General features: G+C 34.2%; 2 protein-coding genes across 2 annotated transcripts; one reads left to right on the top strand and one right to left on the bottom strand.

Annotated features, from left to right (window-relative positions):
- The first annotated feature begins 5520 nt into the window (after positions 1 to 5520).
- Positions 5521 to 7247, top strand: LOC146910965 (peroxidase 3-like). The gene is made up of 4 exons (XM_085727355.1): positions 5521 to 5805; positions 5931 to 6110; positions 6203 to 6371; positions 6654 to 7247. The coding sequence occupies exons 1-4, from the start codon at positions 5596 to 5598 to the stop codon at positions 7055 to 7057; spliced, it is 963 nt and encodes a 320-aa protein (XP_085583481.1). The 5' UTR covers positions 5521 to 5595; the 3' UTR covers positions 7058 to 7247.
- A 3307-nt stretch (positions 7248 to 10554) lies between these two features.
- On the bottom strand, positions 10555 to 17062 carry LOC146910964 (NPL4-like protein B). The gene is made up of 2 exons (XM_085727354.1): positions 15841 to 17062; positions 10555 to 11090 (listed from the first exon to the last, which is right to left on the bottom strand). The coding sequence occupies exons 1-2, from the start codon at positions 16828 to 16830 to the stop codon at positions 10836 to 10838; spliced, it is 1245 nt and encodes a 414-aa protein (XP_085583480.1). The 5' UTR covers positions 16831 to 17062; the 3' UTR covers positions 10555 to 10835.
- Positions 17063 to 17480: the final 418 nt, after the last annotated feature.

Here is a 17480-nt window from a genome sequence, read left to right as displayed (position 1 = left end):
TTTTTCCAGAATTTTTTAAGATTTTTTAAATTTTTTATTAATTTTTTAATTTTCCAGAATTTTTTAATATTTTTTTATTAATTTTTCATTTTTCCAGAATTTTTTTATATTTTTTTTAAATTTTTTTATTACATAACTAGGGTCAGGGACTATTTCCAAAAACAAAAATTTTGCAGGGACTAAAACCAAAACTGACCTATTTTTGCAGGGACCAAAAACTATAAAAAAAATTTACAGGGACTAAAACCAAAACTAGCCTATTTTGCAGGGACCAATACCATATTTAAGCCATTTATATTCTACTCACACATTTAATTCTACCTCCCACTCCACATTAAGCTCCTACTCAAATTAAATATTACTCCATATCAAACTAATCACAATTTGGGTTTTAGATTTCAATAGGACATACCAGCATTTTAAATTAAATACTACTACCTCTTATTTATATTAACTCATTTATAAAAAAGAAATCACAACATTTTTAAGACTATGTTTGACATGGTCCAGTCACAAACTTATAACATATTAACTCATATCACAAAAATAGTTATTTTTCTTACCAACTTCTATTTTTTTTTAACTACTCCCTCCGTTTCAAAATGAGTGTCGTTTTAGGTGTTTACACACATATTATGAAATGTAATGATTAAAAGAAAGAGAATGGTTATTTTACCAAATTATCCTTATTAACTATTGGTTAGTTTTAAAAGTAATACTTTGGAAGTAGTGTGCAGAGTATTAATTGGAGGGTACAATTGAAAAGAAAAAGTTATTATTGCATTGGAAACTGAAAGTGACATTCATTTTGAAACAATTTTTTTTGGCTAAAGCGACACTCATTTTGAAACGGAGGGAGTAGTTTGCAACGTTTTTTTTAGCAATTTGTTTCAAGTAGTGTATGAACTTATAACTTATAGTCATTATTTGTCTCTCTGTTTTATCATTATGCTTTATTTTTTCATTGAAAAAATATTTTTATATCATGAAACACTACACATTTAATATGTTGATTTATTTTTGAAGGAATTTAATATGTTAATTTATATCTGCTAACTTAGTCCTCATGAGCTTAACTCAGTTGACATGTACAATGCATAATATATGTAAGGTCAGGGGTTCGAACCCCGACCACCACCAAAAAATATCCGCTAACTTACTCATTATTCACTATAAGTTTATGATCTAATTGTTACCTTATCCGCAATTTTTACTACCAAATAACAACAAATAATTTATCAAGTCTTGTGCTTTATCAATTTATTGTTATTAATCATTGTTATTAATCAAGTCTTGTAAACAGTAAATAAGAGAAAAGAAATAGGCATGAAAAATTAGTTGAGATTTAATTAATGTGACATGTGGATATCAATGGCCTAAAAAATGAAGATATGAAGAATGTGGTAAGTGGCCAATAAAGGAAAATAATTTGTACTCGTTGATTTTTTTTTTTTTTTTTTGTTTGCTTGTGGAAACATGGATAGTATAGGCTATAGCATTTGCTACTAGCTAGTTTTAGTTGGTAAAGGTGATATATATGGAAGTGAAAATTTAAGGCAACGAACTTTGCATGTCCACTCACCATGGGTTTCATGGATTGACTTTGGACATCAAATCTGTAAACTTACTTGCTTTTAATTTAACTCAGTACAAATACAATTCGTTTACAGTGGTTTGATTTGATTTACTATCAAAATCATGAAATTTAACAAGTAAAGAATAAACCATCATTAAGCACTTGTGTAGTTATGTTTTGATGACATGATGTGGTGGGTGCAATGATAAATTATCAAGTTCCAATAAATAAATCATTGGAGAGCTAATAAGTGATCCCTGCTTGGAGAGATTAATTCGAGTTTATGAAAGAACCGTTGCAAAAGAGAAAGAGGGAAAATGAAAAAGATTACTATATTTTTTATGGGGACTCTTGTGAAGGGTGGTTACTGCTTTTTTGCTACAAAGGGGCTCCTTGCTATTATTATGTACGTTGTAGATTATTGTGTTGTTAGGCCTGTAACGAATAGTTGTATCATCTTTTTCTTTTATTACTTCCTCTTATTATTGGACACAACTTTTGTATAAGGTAGGTCCTTTTTACTAGATTCTAATTGCTTTTTTTAGAACATAACGTTTACGTTACAACCGCTAGCTGCACCACCCTGGCAAATTTTGAAAAGAAAAAAAAAATGGTTCAGGCTTACGGCTACTTAGGATTAAATGGCCCAAGCCTTAAACAACTAAAAGAGGGTCAAAATACGCAAGGACCAACCTTTTGATGGTTGCTCTTTTGACCCCCTATTTGCATTTCATTCCTTCAAAAAATATTTGGAAGTTATCTTTCGGAACCTTTAAAAACACAAAAAACATCGTTTGATACTTATCTCCCAAATGATTTGCGCATTTTTAGAGGGTCAAAAGCGCAACCATCCAATCATTTTGGATAGTTGTGTACTCCACCACAACACAACAATGTGGACAAATTTGCCTATAGGCTATATCTATAAGGTATCATGTGGATGGAATCATGGGACGGGTAGGACGGACCCATTCAACGAGAGATATACGGGTAGCACTTTGGTGCCATTAATGGCACCGTGACATTAAATCTGGGTCATTAATGGCACCAAGATAGATGTGTTGTGTGGCCCAGATGCAATGACAATGTGTTTGTGTGACCCAGATTTAATGGCACGGTGTCATTAATGACACCAAAGTGCTACCCGAGATATACTAACATGAATTTTCTGGAATTTTGAGAAATTCAAAAGCAATATATATTGTTCGATAATACTTTGTTTTAATTATATCAAAAAGGCTTTTGTTATGATTTATATGAATGGTGTTTACAACTGTTAGCTTGTTTAGATGCATTTGACTCTTGAGGTAGTGTTAAGAATTTTATTTTTATTTCCTTAAGTTTGTTTTGTATGCAAGTTGCGGTCTTTTACAAAAAAAAAAAAAAAAGTATCAGAAATGGATTATATTATTGGCTTCATGTTTGATGGAGCAAGTTTATGCGTAGATTTGAAGTGTTACATTCAATCTTGATGAAGTATTTAAATTGTCGGAGGCACCTCTCTGACAAGTATGATCATAAAGATATGCCCTCAAAAGGCCAAACATGTTTATGATCATATGCATGCAGGGTCTTCGAATAAATACCAGCAAGTGCTAATGCCAATCATTTATTTGTTTCTTCCAGCAAACTACAATGAATTTGATGTTTCGAATGTTAAAAGCGATTAGTACACATTATGTTAATGTGTTAATTTTGGTGGTTGAGCAAATAATTCTGGTTGTTATCGTGATCAAATGTCAATTACTAAAGTATTGAAAGACGGTATTAAAATTTGATTTAAATAATGAGGTCAATGCTGTGAGTGTCAACGGCATCACAACATTCCATTTTTCTTTCAAACTTAAGCTACCAAGATTGTCGTCTATAGCCGTTCAGCCCGGTCTCGGGCACATGGTTTGCTCAACACTCAATCATGATGTTTTATCTCCACCAAAACCAATCAATTTATATTTGCATCCAGTCACGGTTTTTTTCTTTCATTATTCCTTTTACAACTCGTGTTTTCTTCTGATCTATTTTGTGTGTATTTGTTATTTCAAATTGATTGACAAATAAACATTGAAACTCACGCCCAACAAATAAAAGGGTTGGAGTTAGTCCTCGTGAGCTTAGCTCCGTTGGTATGGACAATGCATAAAAATACGCAAGGTTGGGATTCGAACCCCGGCCACCACAAAAAAAAAAGGTTGGAGTTAAGGCTCTGACCGACATCTGATCCAACAATTGCAATGACTCTCAATCTATTTTAAATGCATGCATGTATACACTCAATCTAACACAAGCAGGATGCAAAGTGTGTGATTGTTGTAAACGTTAAATTCCAGAATACCATGCATTCAATTCCTACTCACTAGAAAACAATTAGGGTGCGTTTTTGTTTAACCTTTAAAAAATCTAGGGATCTTATAAAAAAAAAAACTAAAATTAATTTCATTTTTTTTAATAACTTTTCATTTTAAATTAAAATGATTTTTTTTAAGAAAATATTTTTTTTCAAAAATCCTAAACAAACACTAACAAAGAGACAAAAGTGATTTAAAAAAACAATATTTAAAAAAAAAAGCTTAAACAAACGTACCCTTAGTTTTCCGGTAAATAATAATTTTGTTTATGACATTTTTAGGCAAAATTACTCTTATGGTCCCTCAACTTAATTTCAGATAACGATTTCGTCATTTATCTTTTTTCCACGTCATTTTCATTATTCTGATCAATTTGAATATGAATTTTGAAGTTTCAAATGTGGTTTTATTTGGATATTCCATTCATGTTTTCATTTATATTTTTTATTTAATGCTTGGGACAAAGAGGACAAAAATAATGTCAAAAAAAGATAAAAGACAAAATCGTTATATGAAATTAAATTAAACGACGCCGAATGTAATTTTATCCTTTTTTATCAGCGATGTTATTCATCGCGAAAGAAAACAAACTAAAACCATTACGGATGCATGTGTTATAGTGATAATGGCTTAATGGTATAATTTTGTAATTAGTGGAAACGTAGGCAACATGCTAGGTAAGCTGAATACACTTCTCGTAATCCAATCGTGAAACATATTTCAATATACATAGCATTATTCTTTTTATCAGCGATGTTATTCATCGGGAAAGAAAACAAAGTGAAACCATCAGGTAGGCAATATGCTAGCTAAGCGGAATACACTTCCCGTGATGCAATCGTGAAACATATTTCGCTATACATAGCATTATTCTTTTTTTATTATTATGCATAAAATGCCTAGAGTAAGAAACCAAAGAAAATGTGCCTAAAGAAAATAGAGATATCAATGATCTATAAGTAGAGTCCCCTAAAAAAATGATCTATAAGGACAAGCTAAGCTCCAATGTACATGGTCGAGAAGTGGCTAATAATTTAAGATTGAAGATTCCATATGCTTCCATACTGCTAATTTCGTTTAAATTTTAAGGAACCATGTTTCCATACACCAACACGACTTCATTAACTCGCTGGTGTATAATCAATCAAACCAAAACAAACAAAAGATAAAAATTAGAGTTGACCACAACACGAAGCATATATATGACAATGTAATATATTAGTACAAAGGGCTGGAATTTTGTAACCACAAACATAATTGAGCTATGTTTCAAGCTAGCTGACTTTTTTAGAGTGCCAATACCAAATTAAAGGGAGAGTGAGTTTTTCAAATTTAATTATATAGACCACATTCTATTTTTAAATTAAGACATATTCTACGTTTCCAATGGTAAGTGGTAGATGATTATCTTAATCCAATTGATAGATGTACATGCCAGCCATGATTGAAGTTGCAAGTAATTATTTTAATTAGTTCGAACATGGCAAAATTTCAAACGTATTTTCAAATTAATTAATGTGATGCTTAGCTGCTTAAATAATCTTTTGAAAAATGACATGCAATGCCTATAAAAGGGAGCAATTGCATTGAAGTTAAAGCATTCAACTCTCTAGCTAATTAAGAGTTTAAGAATAGAGAAAAACAAACATACACAAATTAAGGATTGATTTAAAGATGAAGATGAAATTCTTCCTTGTAGCTTCTATGGTGCTTTTCTGTTTCATTGGGATTAGTGAAGGAGGCAGCCTCAGGAAGAATTTTTATAAGAAGTCATGTCCTCAAGCTGAGGAGATTGTTAAGAACGTAACCCTACAACATGTCTCTTCAAGGCCTGAGCTGCCAGCCAAGTTGATAAGACTGCATTTTCATGACTGTTTTGTTAGGGTAAACACCCCTTGATCTTTACAATTTTAGCTGACATTGTCTATATTATATTTATAAAAGTTAATGTTAATGATATATTTATAAAATTCTACTAAGTGACATGCATATCTATGGTTGCATTTCAGGGGTGTGACGCATCGGTTTTGTTGGAGTCCACTGCTGGTAACACTGCGGAGAAAGATGCCATTCCTAATTTATCATTAGCAGGCTTTGATGTGATAGAAGACATAAAAAAAGCTTTGGAGGAAAAATGTCCAGGAATTGTATCATGTGCTGATATACTCACATTGGCTACTAGAGATGCTGTTAGTAATTAATTAAGATAGCTAGCCATTAATTTATACATATTCTTATGCATGAAGCATCCTGATTTATTCATTCATATTTACTATTACAGTTTAAGAATAAACCAAATTGGGAAGTGCTTACGGGTAGAAGAGATGGTACTGTGTCTAGAAGCATTGAAGCCCTGATCAATATTCCAGCACCTTTCCATAATATCACACAGCTCAGACAAATCTTTGCTAGTAAAAAGCTTACTCTTCATGACTTGGTTGTATTATCAGGTACAGTTAATTAAATCTTTTTTTTTTAAAAATGCATACAAAAAATAAACATTATGCATAACTTGTTTACCAAGCTACTTAAAATATAGTCTAAGCCATGCTAATTAACCAATTTATATTAAGTAGCACGGACATAGAACAAACATCGGACATGACATTGACGCGTGGACATGTATGTAATGAGTTGAGAAAATATAGGTTGTTGTATATGACCACATGTGTCGGTGCTACATTATTCAAACAAACTAGTTAAATTAACATGTTGGATATATGTATTTATAGGAGCACACACAATTGGAGTAGGACATTGCAACTTATTCAGCAACAGGCTTTTCAACTTCACTGGAAAAGGTGATCAAGATCCATCTCTGAATCCAACTTATGCAAATTTCTTGAAGACCAAATGCCAAGGCCTAAGTGACACCACCACAACAGTAGAGATGGATCCAAATAGCTCAACAACATTTGACAATGACTATTATCCTGTACTTCTACAAAACAAGGGTCTCTTCACATCAGACGCTGCTCTTCTAACAACCAAGCAATCCAGAAACATTGTTAATGAATTGGTTTCACAAAACAAATTCTTCACCGAGTTTTCTCAGTCAATGAAGAGGATGGGAGCTATTGAGGTCCTCACTGGTTTGAATGGAGAAATTAGAAGGAAGTGCTCTGTTGTTAATTAATAAACGCAGAGTTCAATTAACAACTGTTTCATTTTTCTGAATTTAATTTAGTTTTAATTTTTATTATTTTGTCGCCAAATTGTTTCGGGTTGTGAAGTTGTATGTCAATAAGTTGCATGTGCGCTTTGTGAGATTCTTATAAGTATTCAAATTTCAAGTAATGAATAAAGGTGTTGTTTTATGATGCAAATTGCCACTGTTACCTCATTCATTTAGCACCATTTAATTTGTGTTCTCTATGAATATTCAGAGTGGTTACCACTCTTAGACTTTTATCTCGGATCCTCGTATGAGCAGGGTTTAAATCATGTTAAAGCTGATATAGAATACTGTTACTTTCTCAAACTAGATTAGGGATTTTGAACGATTCAGAGAATGAATGATAAGAAGTCAATTTTTTCTTTAATGATTATGATCACTAGTTTACATTGTGAATAATTGCTATTTATACAAGGGAATTTACAACTAACTTCAGAACTAACCCATTACTTGATTTACAAGTAACCTTACTAACAAGCTAACTTGTTTCTTAACAAGCAACTTACACAACTAACTAAACTGATTTTGAAATACAACACCTAATACACCTCCTTAACAAGCTAACTTATTTATTGAGAAGAAAATACCATTCCCAATCTTCTTCTAAGTTATTCAAACATGCTAATCTTCAATGGTTTTGTTAGCAAGTTTGCCACTTGCAGTTCTGTCTTGCAAATTTTCAAGCTAAAGTTTCTCCTTAGTTGCTTGATCCCTTAGATAATGGACCTAGTTTCTATGTGTGCTTGCTCCTACCACGAGAAACTAGATGTTTTGCAAGATCAATCGTTGATTTACTGTCTAGCAACAATCTCATCTTTTCCTCTCCCTTCAAGTTCAGCTCTAGCATCAACATGCTCAACCATTGAGCTTGACAAGCAGCCATTGAAGTTTCAATATACTCTGCTTCACAAGAGGATAGAGATACTACTGCCTCATTCTTTTAACACCATGAGATTGGTGTGTTCCTATGCATAAATAAATATGCAACAATGTTGTTCCTTTCACCCTGTCACCACTTCAATATGAATCAGAGTATGCAAACACCTTTTGCCCCTGACAGTTATGGTTCCTAGCATACAAGATTCTGAGGTCTTTGGTTCCTTTGACATACCAAAGGATATTCTTCCATATGTTATATCAGGCCTAGTGTGACACATATCTCAATGATTCAACTATCTGCTTATATAATATTGCATCAATTGGTTTTTTATCATTATCAGTAACCAATTTGATACATGTTTCAACTAGTGTCCCACTGGTTTGCATCTTGCATATTGAACCTCTTCAATATATATGTTGCTTATTTTCTCTGATGAACAAGCACTCCTTCTTTTGTCATTTTAAACACCATTCCTAGAAAGTAGGATAAGACTCCAAGATCAAACATCTCAAATTCCTGCATCATGCTTCTTTTGAAATGAGTCATTTATGATTCATCAGTACCAGTCACAATCATGTCAGTAACATACAAGCATGCAACAAACTTATGCTTATTTGTTGAATTCCTGCAGTATATGTCATGTTCATTTACACATTTCACAAATTTTTATTGGAAGTGTGAAACCATCTATCTTCTTATTCCATGCTCTAGGTGCTTGCTTCAAACCATATAGAGCTTTCTTCAATTTATAAACAGTAATTTCCTTTCCTTTTATTTCAAACCCATGTCATTGACTTGCATACACTTCTTCTAGCTCTCCATTTAGAAAAGTTGACTTACATGGGTCATCCCTTGCCACTAGCAACTGCGACAATCGATCTGATTGTCTCAAATCTAGCTACACGTGCATATACTTCATTGTAATCTAGGTCATGTTTTTGGAGAAAGCCCCTTAAAACAAGTCTAGCTTTATATTTTCATACTACACCATTTAGCTTCATCTTGGTCTTATAGACCCATTTCACATCTAAGCGTTTTTCATCTGAAGGCAGCTCTACTAATTTTCATGCATCATTTTTTTTCAATGGACTTCAGCAAGTAAGGCTAATTGCAGTAAGTCACCATCGTCATTTACTGCAAATCAGGATCTCTAACACAATCTTTGTGGATGTTGAGTGTGTTTATTGGATCTTCTTACACCTCATTCACCTGTGATCACTTCTTGCTCAGTTTGCTTTGAGTCAAAGAAATATAATTTCCTGCCTTTATTAGGTACATTGCTCTCCAGGTGCCAACCTCGTGTTTCATAAAATCTCACATCTTTGCTAAACATTATCTTCTTGCCTTTAGGACCATAGAGCCTCTATGCACCAGTTGTATGATAACCTATCATCACCATAAGTTAAGCTTTATCATCACTAAAACTCACACAGCTGTGAGGTCCTCCGGGTTGAAATTCGGGTGAAGGTGTCCAGGCTAGCAATATCGGGGTTTGGTGTTTCTATGAGCTACTAAACTAAAAGATGCATAAAAGTAAAGTAAATTAGAAAGATCGAGGGATAAAATTGCATAAAAAACTTGTTTGATTGATTGATTGTGTGTGTTTTATGAAAATTGTACAAGTATGATATTATAGGCAAATCACTAGTCTTACTGGCTAAAACATTGTGGCCTACAAAATTTAGTATTCATTAATCAATTACGCAGGTAATGCGTGATGATTCTTCTTGTTGGGAGTACATAGAACCTCATGTTTGGCTTGATCTTCCCTCGTTCACGGCATTTTCTGTTTCCTTTATCCACAAGTGCTTTCTCTCCTCCTGTGCCTATTGTCGGTTTAGTTTTTTTTTGGTTACATTTTTTGTCGGTTTAGTTAGTGGCGCTGTATAATGGAAAACAAGTAAAATGCCCAATTATCAAATTCTATCGAGTTTTGACTTGAGAAAAATTTGAATAATCCGTATTCAGTTGTTTCTGAATAATAATACTATATAAGTACCAACAGTTTAATCATAGCTCCTCTTCATCTCTATTATTATATAATTTGTTGGTTTTAGTTTTTCTGAATAATACCAACAGTTTAATTAATCCATTTTTTTTTCACTATTTCATATATTTCAAATATAAGTAATTTTATAATATTGGTATATGAATTCCTTCCTTGAAAAATAATATTGGTATATGATTTTTTTTAAATTATAGATAAAATTAACCGAAAATCAATCCGACCTAAATCATATTTATCAGCTTAGATTATTTTTGAAGGAGAACCCAAACCAAAGTTACATGTGATTTTAATATTTCCATCGAATAATTTTTCAACGATCCAAATCACACTGGAATAATGCAAGTGATATCAAAACTATCCATAAACTTCAATTATAATGCAAAAATTAATTCTTGAACAACATCTTAATGCATGCTTCAGAAAGCTTTGAGGTAGCATAGCATGAAAGAAGTTGTTCTAGCGGTGAGCTTATATGTGTGTGTGTTTCTATTATATACATACATTAGCCAAAGTTGGGTATTTAGCTACAATGCTTGCAAAAGCCATCTCCAGCAACCATGAACATAAACATTTCAAGAAAGTCTCAATACCATTATTTGAAGTATCATCACACATAAAATAATGAATTCTCATAAGTGCTATCTCCAATAAATTAAAACATTAACACACTGGATCAAAATGTCAGCTCATTTCCGCAGTAATGCGACGAGAAGTAATGTATAATTAACCAACATATAAACATTGTGTGTGCAATGGAATGCATGCACTACATTACTGTCAAGAACCAGGACATATAGTACATGATTAATTTGCTATGGTCCTGCATGAGCCCCGAGCACCTAGACACAACATCAAGCAGCGCTAGCCATGGACTCAATAAGGATCTGGTAACCTTCAGGTACAGCACTCTGTATCTGCACACATTCGGTCAACGCAGGAACATCAGCAGACACATCCAAAACCCTCGCTAATACAAGAAGAAGATGAAAATCTGAAATTCGCTTCACAAATGGAAGATTTTTAGTCCGTTCAAGATGATTCTTCAGTGCCATCGCAGTCACTTGAGTATTTCGGTTCTCAACGGGAAATGTTGACGAAAGAGGACCCTGCAATTTGGTAACAACACACTCATAAGTTTCACAATATTTTTATAATTTACAAAGACTAACAGATAGAATTTGTAGTTCAGGCATGGATGACATTGACACGACAAGCGGAAGAGGCTTCAAATAATATCTTATATCATATCAGTATCGACCAATCACATCATGACATCCAACCAACAAATAAATCATCGCAATAACTTTTGTCATGTTAGCAGACCTTAAGGGTATGCTTGCGATTGGGTTTTGGAGAGCTTAGTCTATATCTTGATGTGTATTTGAAAATTTTAAAAATTAAGGAATGGCATGATAAATAATCATATAATATTTAAATCCCTCTTTTAATTCAATTTAGAAACATTTTACAATTTGCTTAATTTAAAAATGCAGAACTAAGTCTTGCCCTCTACCCAACTTGCAAACATAGCCTAACTGTTCTATTTCAGTTTTTTGGGTGTGAAGGAGGGGGTCCAAATTTTCATTCTTAGTTTCACTATATCTCAAACAGCATCTTTCTACAGAAGACTCCAGACAGTCCTCCAAATAAAAGATTTTCATGGTATTGGAATATGCTAGAAACTAATGATTTTTATGACATTGCTAAGGTTACACAAAACATATAATTGGTCATGTCACAAAGCTATACAGAAAAAACAATTGGATCATAAAACTCCAGACATTTATACACTTCTTTTGACATTTGTTACTTCATTAAAAAAAGAAGAGATATACAGTCAGTAATTTGCAATTCATATTGTAAATAAACTTGGCTAATCCAATTCAAAGAGAGGGACTTTTTAACCTAAACTCAGAATACCAAGTAGGACAACTATTTTCTAACGAGAGCCTTCGCAGTAGCGATTAGCAGGCTCAGTTCAAATCATTAGAGTCACCTTGGAAGATTAAAAAAATCTAAAAGAAATTAATGCTGGTGTTGATATCCCACTAAGCTTAGACAAAATTACAAAACAGTATTTTTCAACAATTATTAAAATAGAAAATCTGAGGGGGAGCATTGGCGCAATGGTAAAGTTGTTGTCATGCGACTGAAAATCTAGAAGTGTCCAGAAAACATACACACACAAACAGGGCAAAACAAAACCAATATCATAGTACGAAATTTCCACATATCGCACCCATTTCATACAACAAACATTCACGAACAGCTTCTGAATTAACTGTAGCTTCTGTAAAGGGATAGAATGAATAGCATTCCAAATATATTGGTAATCAATTTCATCCTTTCATGAGAAGCATCAATTCCCAAGTTTGAGATAATCAAATTCACTTGTTATTTAATCATCCCCATATATTTTAAACATTTTAATTCTTTTTACATTCAATATATTTTTGAAACTACGGTATTTTTTTTTTAATAAATTTGGTTGGTTTATGACATTTATATAATCTTGATACTTGAGTTCAAATTCCATTATCCTTGCAATTTTATTATTACATTCAAATTTATGAGGCAAACCCATAAATAATTAAACTTTTTGGGCCATACTTATTACATTTAAATTTACGGGGCAAACCAATAATTAAAGTTCTTTTTGGGCCAAACCAACTGTGAGTCATTAATAGCTTTTTTGCCAAGACAATACTTGAGCTGCAGCTCCAACGAGCACTTATTCCCATATTAAGTATTTACGGGCCGTTAACAGCGCGCTATAGCGGGGTAGCATAGCGTAGCAGCAAGAAACCGCTACAGTAAGCGTCATAGCTGCCGCTATAGCTGCTATAGCGGTTTGCGGATTCTGAACCACTATTGGATTTTACCATGAAAATCCCAAATTGACCCTAATTTTAAAACCATTTTGAGGGCCTTTTGGGGATTTTGTATAAACCCTAACATTTTCTCAACTCTCTCTTATCACGCCACAAAACACACGAGCTTATGTGAAAACACGATCTGGGTTTCACTTCCTTCTCACACGATCTGCTACCATACATCTATCTTCCTCCGTTCTTTGTCCTATTTTTAGTTCCTTGTTTCTTTTTTGTTTTCAATTTTTCATTTCCTCTTCTCTATTTTTTCTTTGTTCCTGTCTTTTCGTTTATGGTTCTTCTGTTCTGTTTTTTTCTTTCTTTCTTCCTTTTATTGTCTTTTCTCTTCTTTTTTTGTTTCACTGCCATTTGCTTCTATCTCTGTCCTTACATTTGTCTTTTGTTTGTATTTGGATTTGAATGTAATGTTTTGATTAAGACTTGTGGATGTTTGAGTGTTTTGATTTATGAATGTTTCATGAGATTTGAGTGTTATATTTAATATGTGTTTGTTTATACTTTATAGTATTGTCTATGTAATTTGTCGGGAAAAAAAAAAAGGTCGAACAGTGGCCATCCCACTATACGCTATCCCACTATCCCACCTTTGGGGTCGGCCGCTACGCGCCGCTATCCGGGATTGACTACTATGGGGAATCCCACTATCCGCTATCTAGGGGTGTGCAAAGTTAAAACCAAACCAAAACCATAACCAATATTTGGTTTTGGTTCAGTTCCTAAACCCATTTCACTAAAAACTGGTTTTTTTGTGAAACCAGTTCCGGTTTGGATTATAACCGGTTTGAAACCAGTTCAGACTTCAGATCCGTTTTATAAAAAAAACCCAATTTCTTTACTTGACTCGGTTTTAAACACCATCTTCTGAAAAACCAAAAATTCATATAGAGTGAAGAAAGTATAGAACCTTGGATCTAGCAGCGTTGTTGCAACGACTTGAATCTTCATAACCTTCGGTGGTGACAGACGGCGAAGCGCCGCCGCTCCAAGAGAGAGGAGTGGTAGGACTACATCTAGTTGAAACAGCACGGTCGCAGCGAGAAACGGAAGCGGTTAGCCTCGATCTTGAACGCCGTTGTTTGTGTCCCCAGGAGAACGATACACCTCGAGATTTGGTCTCAACAGGTTGCTTCAGCCGTAACAGAAGCTCGACGACCACCGTGTCATCTTTCATCGCCGCTCTCATCCATTCATCGTTGAGCAATTTGTGATTTCAGAATCAATTTTCCAGATTTTATGTTGGGTTCTGAATTGTGTTCACACTAATAGCTTTTCTCAGAAGGAGAATTGAGAAGCAATTTTCCAAAAGATAAGGAGAAGTGAGCTACGTTATGAGAGAAGAAGCTATTTGTGCAATCCAGATTAAAATTTGGAAGAAAGAAAGAAAATGGCAAAATGGTTAAAATCTGGATCCGAATTTTAACCGGTTTGGATATCCAACCCGTTTAAAATGGGTTGGTTGGTAACCCATTTACAAAAAATCCAGATATTTTAAAGTGGACTGGATATGGTTATGGGTTTGGGCCTAAAACTGGTTGTTATGCACACCCCTACCGCTATCCCACTTTTGGGGTCGGCCGCTGCGCCCCGCTATCCAGGATTGACTACTATGGGGAATCCCACTATCCGCTATCCCACTTTTGGGGTCGGCCGCTACGCGCCGCTATCCGAGATTGACTACCATGGGGACAAGCCCATTATTAACTAACCTAAGTATTTAGTACGTAATTTTGCCTATTGTTTAGGAATTTTACAAGCAACGGATTCGGTCAACGAACACTTATTTCCATATTAAGTATTTGTCGACCAAGCCCATCATTAAATAACCCTAAGTATGTAGTATGTTATTTTGCCTATTGATTAGAAATTTTACAAGCCACCCCCACATCGGCGAGCATGTCATCTTCGTTGCGTCTTGGAGCAGTCTCTTCGTCACATTGTTTTTGCACCATCTAAGCACTGAGCAGTACCAAAGATGAGTACAGAGCGCAAAAAACAAGGTATGTACTCGGTACACGTACTTATATCTAATACATACAAAGTACATACTCCTAAATTTAAGTCGTACCCATGCTTCAAAGGCCGTATCGCAACTACTATTGTCACTAGTAGTGTGGCCGTATAATTAGACTACTGTTCGTCGTGGTATAATTATTCACAAACATCACAGGACAACAAAAATTTCCCTACAGTTTTCTACATCGACAATCAGATCTGTAATTTTAAACCTAGTCGCATTTTCTCGCTCATCTTCTATGTTTAAAGTTAAACCAACAAACATGGAGAATTATTCCCTAACCTTTCACTCCGCTGATAAATGGTCCCCTCACATTTTCTCGCTCATCTTTTATGTTTAAAGTTAAACCCACAAACATGGAGATTTATTCTCTAACCTATCACTCCTCCAATAAACGGTTCCCCTCATATTTTGTCGCTCATCTTATACATTAAAAGTTAAGCCCACAAACATGAATAATGATTCCCTAACCATTCACTCATAATCAAGACAAACTATTCTTTTAGAGCATCCAACACAAAAACAAGAGTCAAGTTCTAGTGGGGTTATGCATTTTGGGTCTGTATGAATTGGCTTATTTGAACTTATCTACTAACATAAGCATTTGCGACACTATATGGGAGAGCTTATGAAAACAACTCATGACGTGTCCATAAAATATTTTCATCTTATTTTCATACAAAAATAGTTTATACCTTATATGGAAATAGTTTAACTAACATTATTTTATCTTTTGTTTGGAAATAGCTTATGCATGAGCGTTTTTTATGCTATAAGAATTTATTTAAATTGTTTATTATCCAATTAGGATTTTTGTGCATCTCAGAATACAAGCAAGCCTCATAATTTATCTAACATGGAATAATGACAGTAAAAGAGAATCACAAAGACAGTAACAGAAACAATAGCATGAAGTAAACAAATGAGGAAAACAATGGACATAAGAAATACCTGATGATCAGAGATTTTAACAACAACCAAGAAAAAATCATTATCAACCTCTTTAGTATCCTTCACACCAACAACAACATCCTTCTTCATAATGGACAGCTTAGGATCATGATCCTCCTTAACCTCAGTATCAAACCACCCTTCCTTAAACAACCTAATACAAACATCACTCATCTGAAAAGCTTCAAAATGAACATCAGCACCACCCATTTCCTCATTCACCTCAAGCTTGACAACCGCAGTAACCCATTCCTTCAAACCACTCTCAGCATGATACTCAGCAGCTTGCAGGACTTCCCTATAAGATAAAGTATAATCCTTTTTATCCTGACTCACACTCTGAGTAAAAATAAACCCAACCCTCTTCATCCCTAACCCAGCTGCAATCGCTTCAACACACTTCTCTTCTTCGGGATCCCTAAAAAACAATAGATTATCCTCCAAACCTTGTTGCGGGGGTTCATATATAAAATTCACCTCAACCTTTCCTTCTTCAGTAACAGTACCATACATAAACCCACCCCTTTTCACAGCAAAAGCAAGATTCTCATTCACATAATGCTGAAAAGCATTTGCACAATCGCGATCAAATGAAACCAATTCACAATGTGGATTCTCTTGGCGCGAAACACGCATCTGTTTCGCAATGAGATCATCCATAGTCATCTTCTTACCGAATGAACCAGCGGGTGAGAAAGCGGTTGGACCTTGAACCGTACGTTCGCCTTCGTAAGCTAAGAAGATGATTGAACCGTGAGAGAGGTTTAACACTGTTAAGGGAGTGTTAGGGTTTGACATGTCGGTGAATCGGAGAAGATCTTCGAGGGATTTAGCAAGGAGAAGGTTTTGATTGGTGGATAGGGTTTGGTTGTGTGTGGGGATACGTAGTTGTTTTTCGATGATTGTTTTGAGGTCTGAGACAGTTTTGTTGTTTGGATTATCGAGTGTTACTCGTTCTAGACCATCGCGGCTTCGAATTCTGAGCATCATGGTTTCTGTTTTGGGATTTGTTTGGCTGTGATGTTATGATTGAGAAGATGAAGAGCGAATTTATAGAGATGAATGGAATATAGAAGAGTTGAGAATAATCGATTATGGATTGCTTGTTGCAGTGGAAAAGCTGCAGAGAACGAAAAGAACTTACTTACTTCACCGCGCGTCGAGGAAGAAAGGGAAAGAAAGTTAATACGATACTGATATTGTATAGAGTTCAATCTGAAGCAGAAGCACCGTCTGATGTTATCGCACTATACATATGGCCCCACGTCTCAATGATCATGGGCTCATTTAGGGCCTACAAATCTTTATCCTTGGGCCTTATAGCTCTATTCGAAATATACAAGTATTTCTTTTCCCACCTTCAAACTTTTTTCACTGTTCTATTTAAGATTATACAATCCTAAAAAATAGAGGATCTTTTGGATTATATAATCTGAACGTATGATTTATTATAAATAAAAAATTAATGTTAAACTCAAGTGATTAATGAACTCCATGTTATCAGACCCATATTTCCCTAAATATTTTGACATTTATCTTTATTTTAGATTTTAACTTGGTCCTACTTTTATTGTGTCTTGAAATGGTACTTAACTTTGTAAAATTATATGTATGTTCACAAAAAATAACTTCGCTAAATT

Source organism: Medicago sativa, chromosome 7, assembly GCF_051527215.1.
Source record: "Medicago sativa cultivar Bolivia chromosome 7, Bolivia_mono, whole genome shotgun sequence".
Lineage (NCBI taxonomy): Eukaryota > Viridiplantae > Streptophyta > Magnoliopsida > Fabales > Fabaceae > Medicago > Medicago sativa.
The sequence above is the reverse complement of the archived record's forward strand: the minus strand, read 5'-3'. Positions and strand labels throughout refer to the sequence as shown.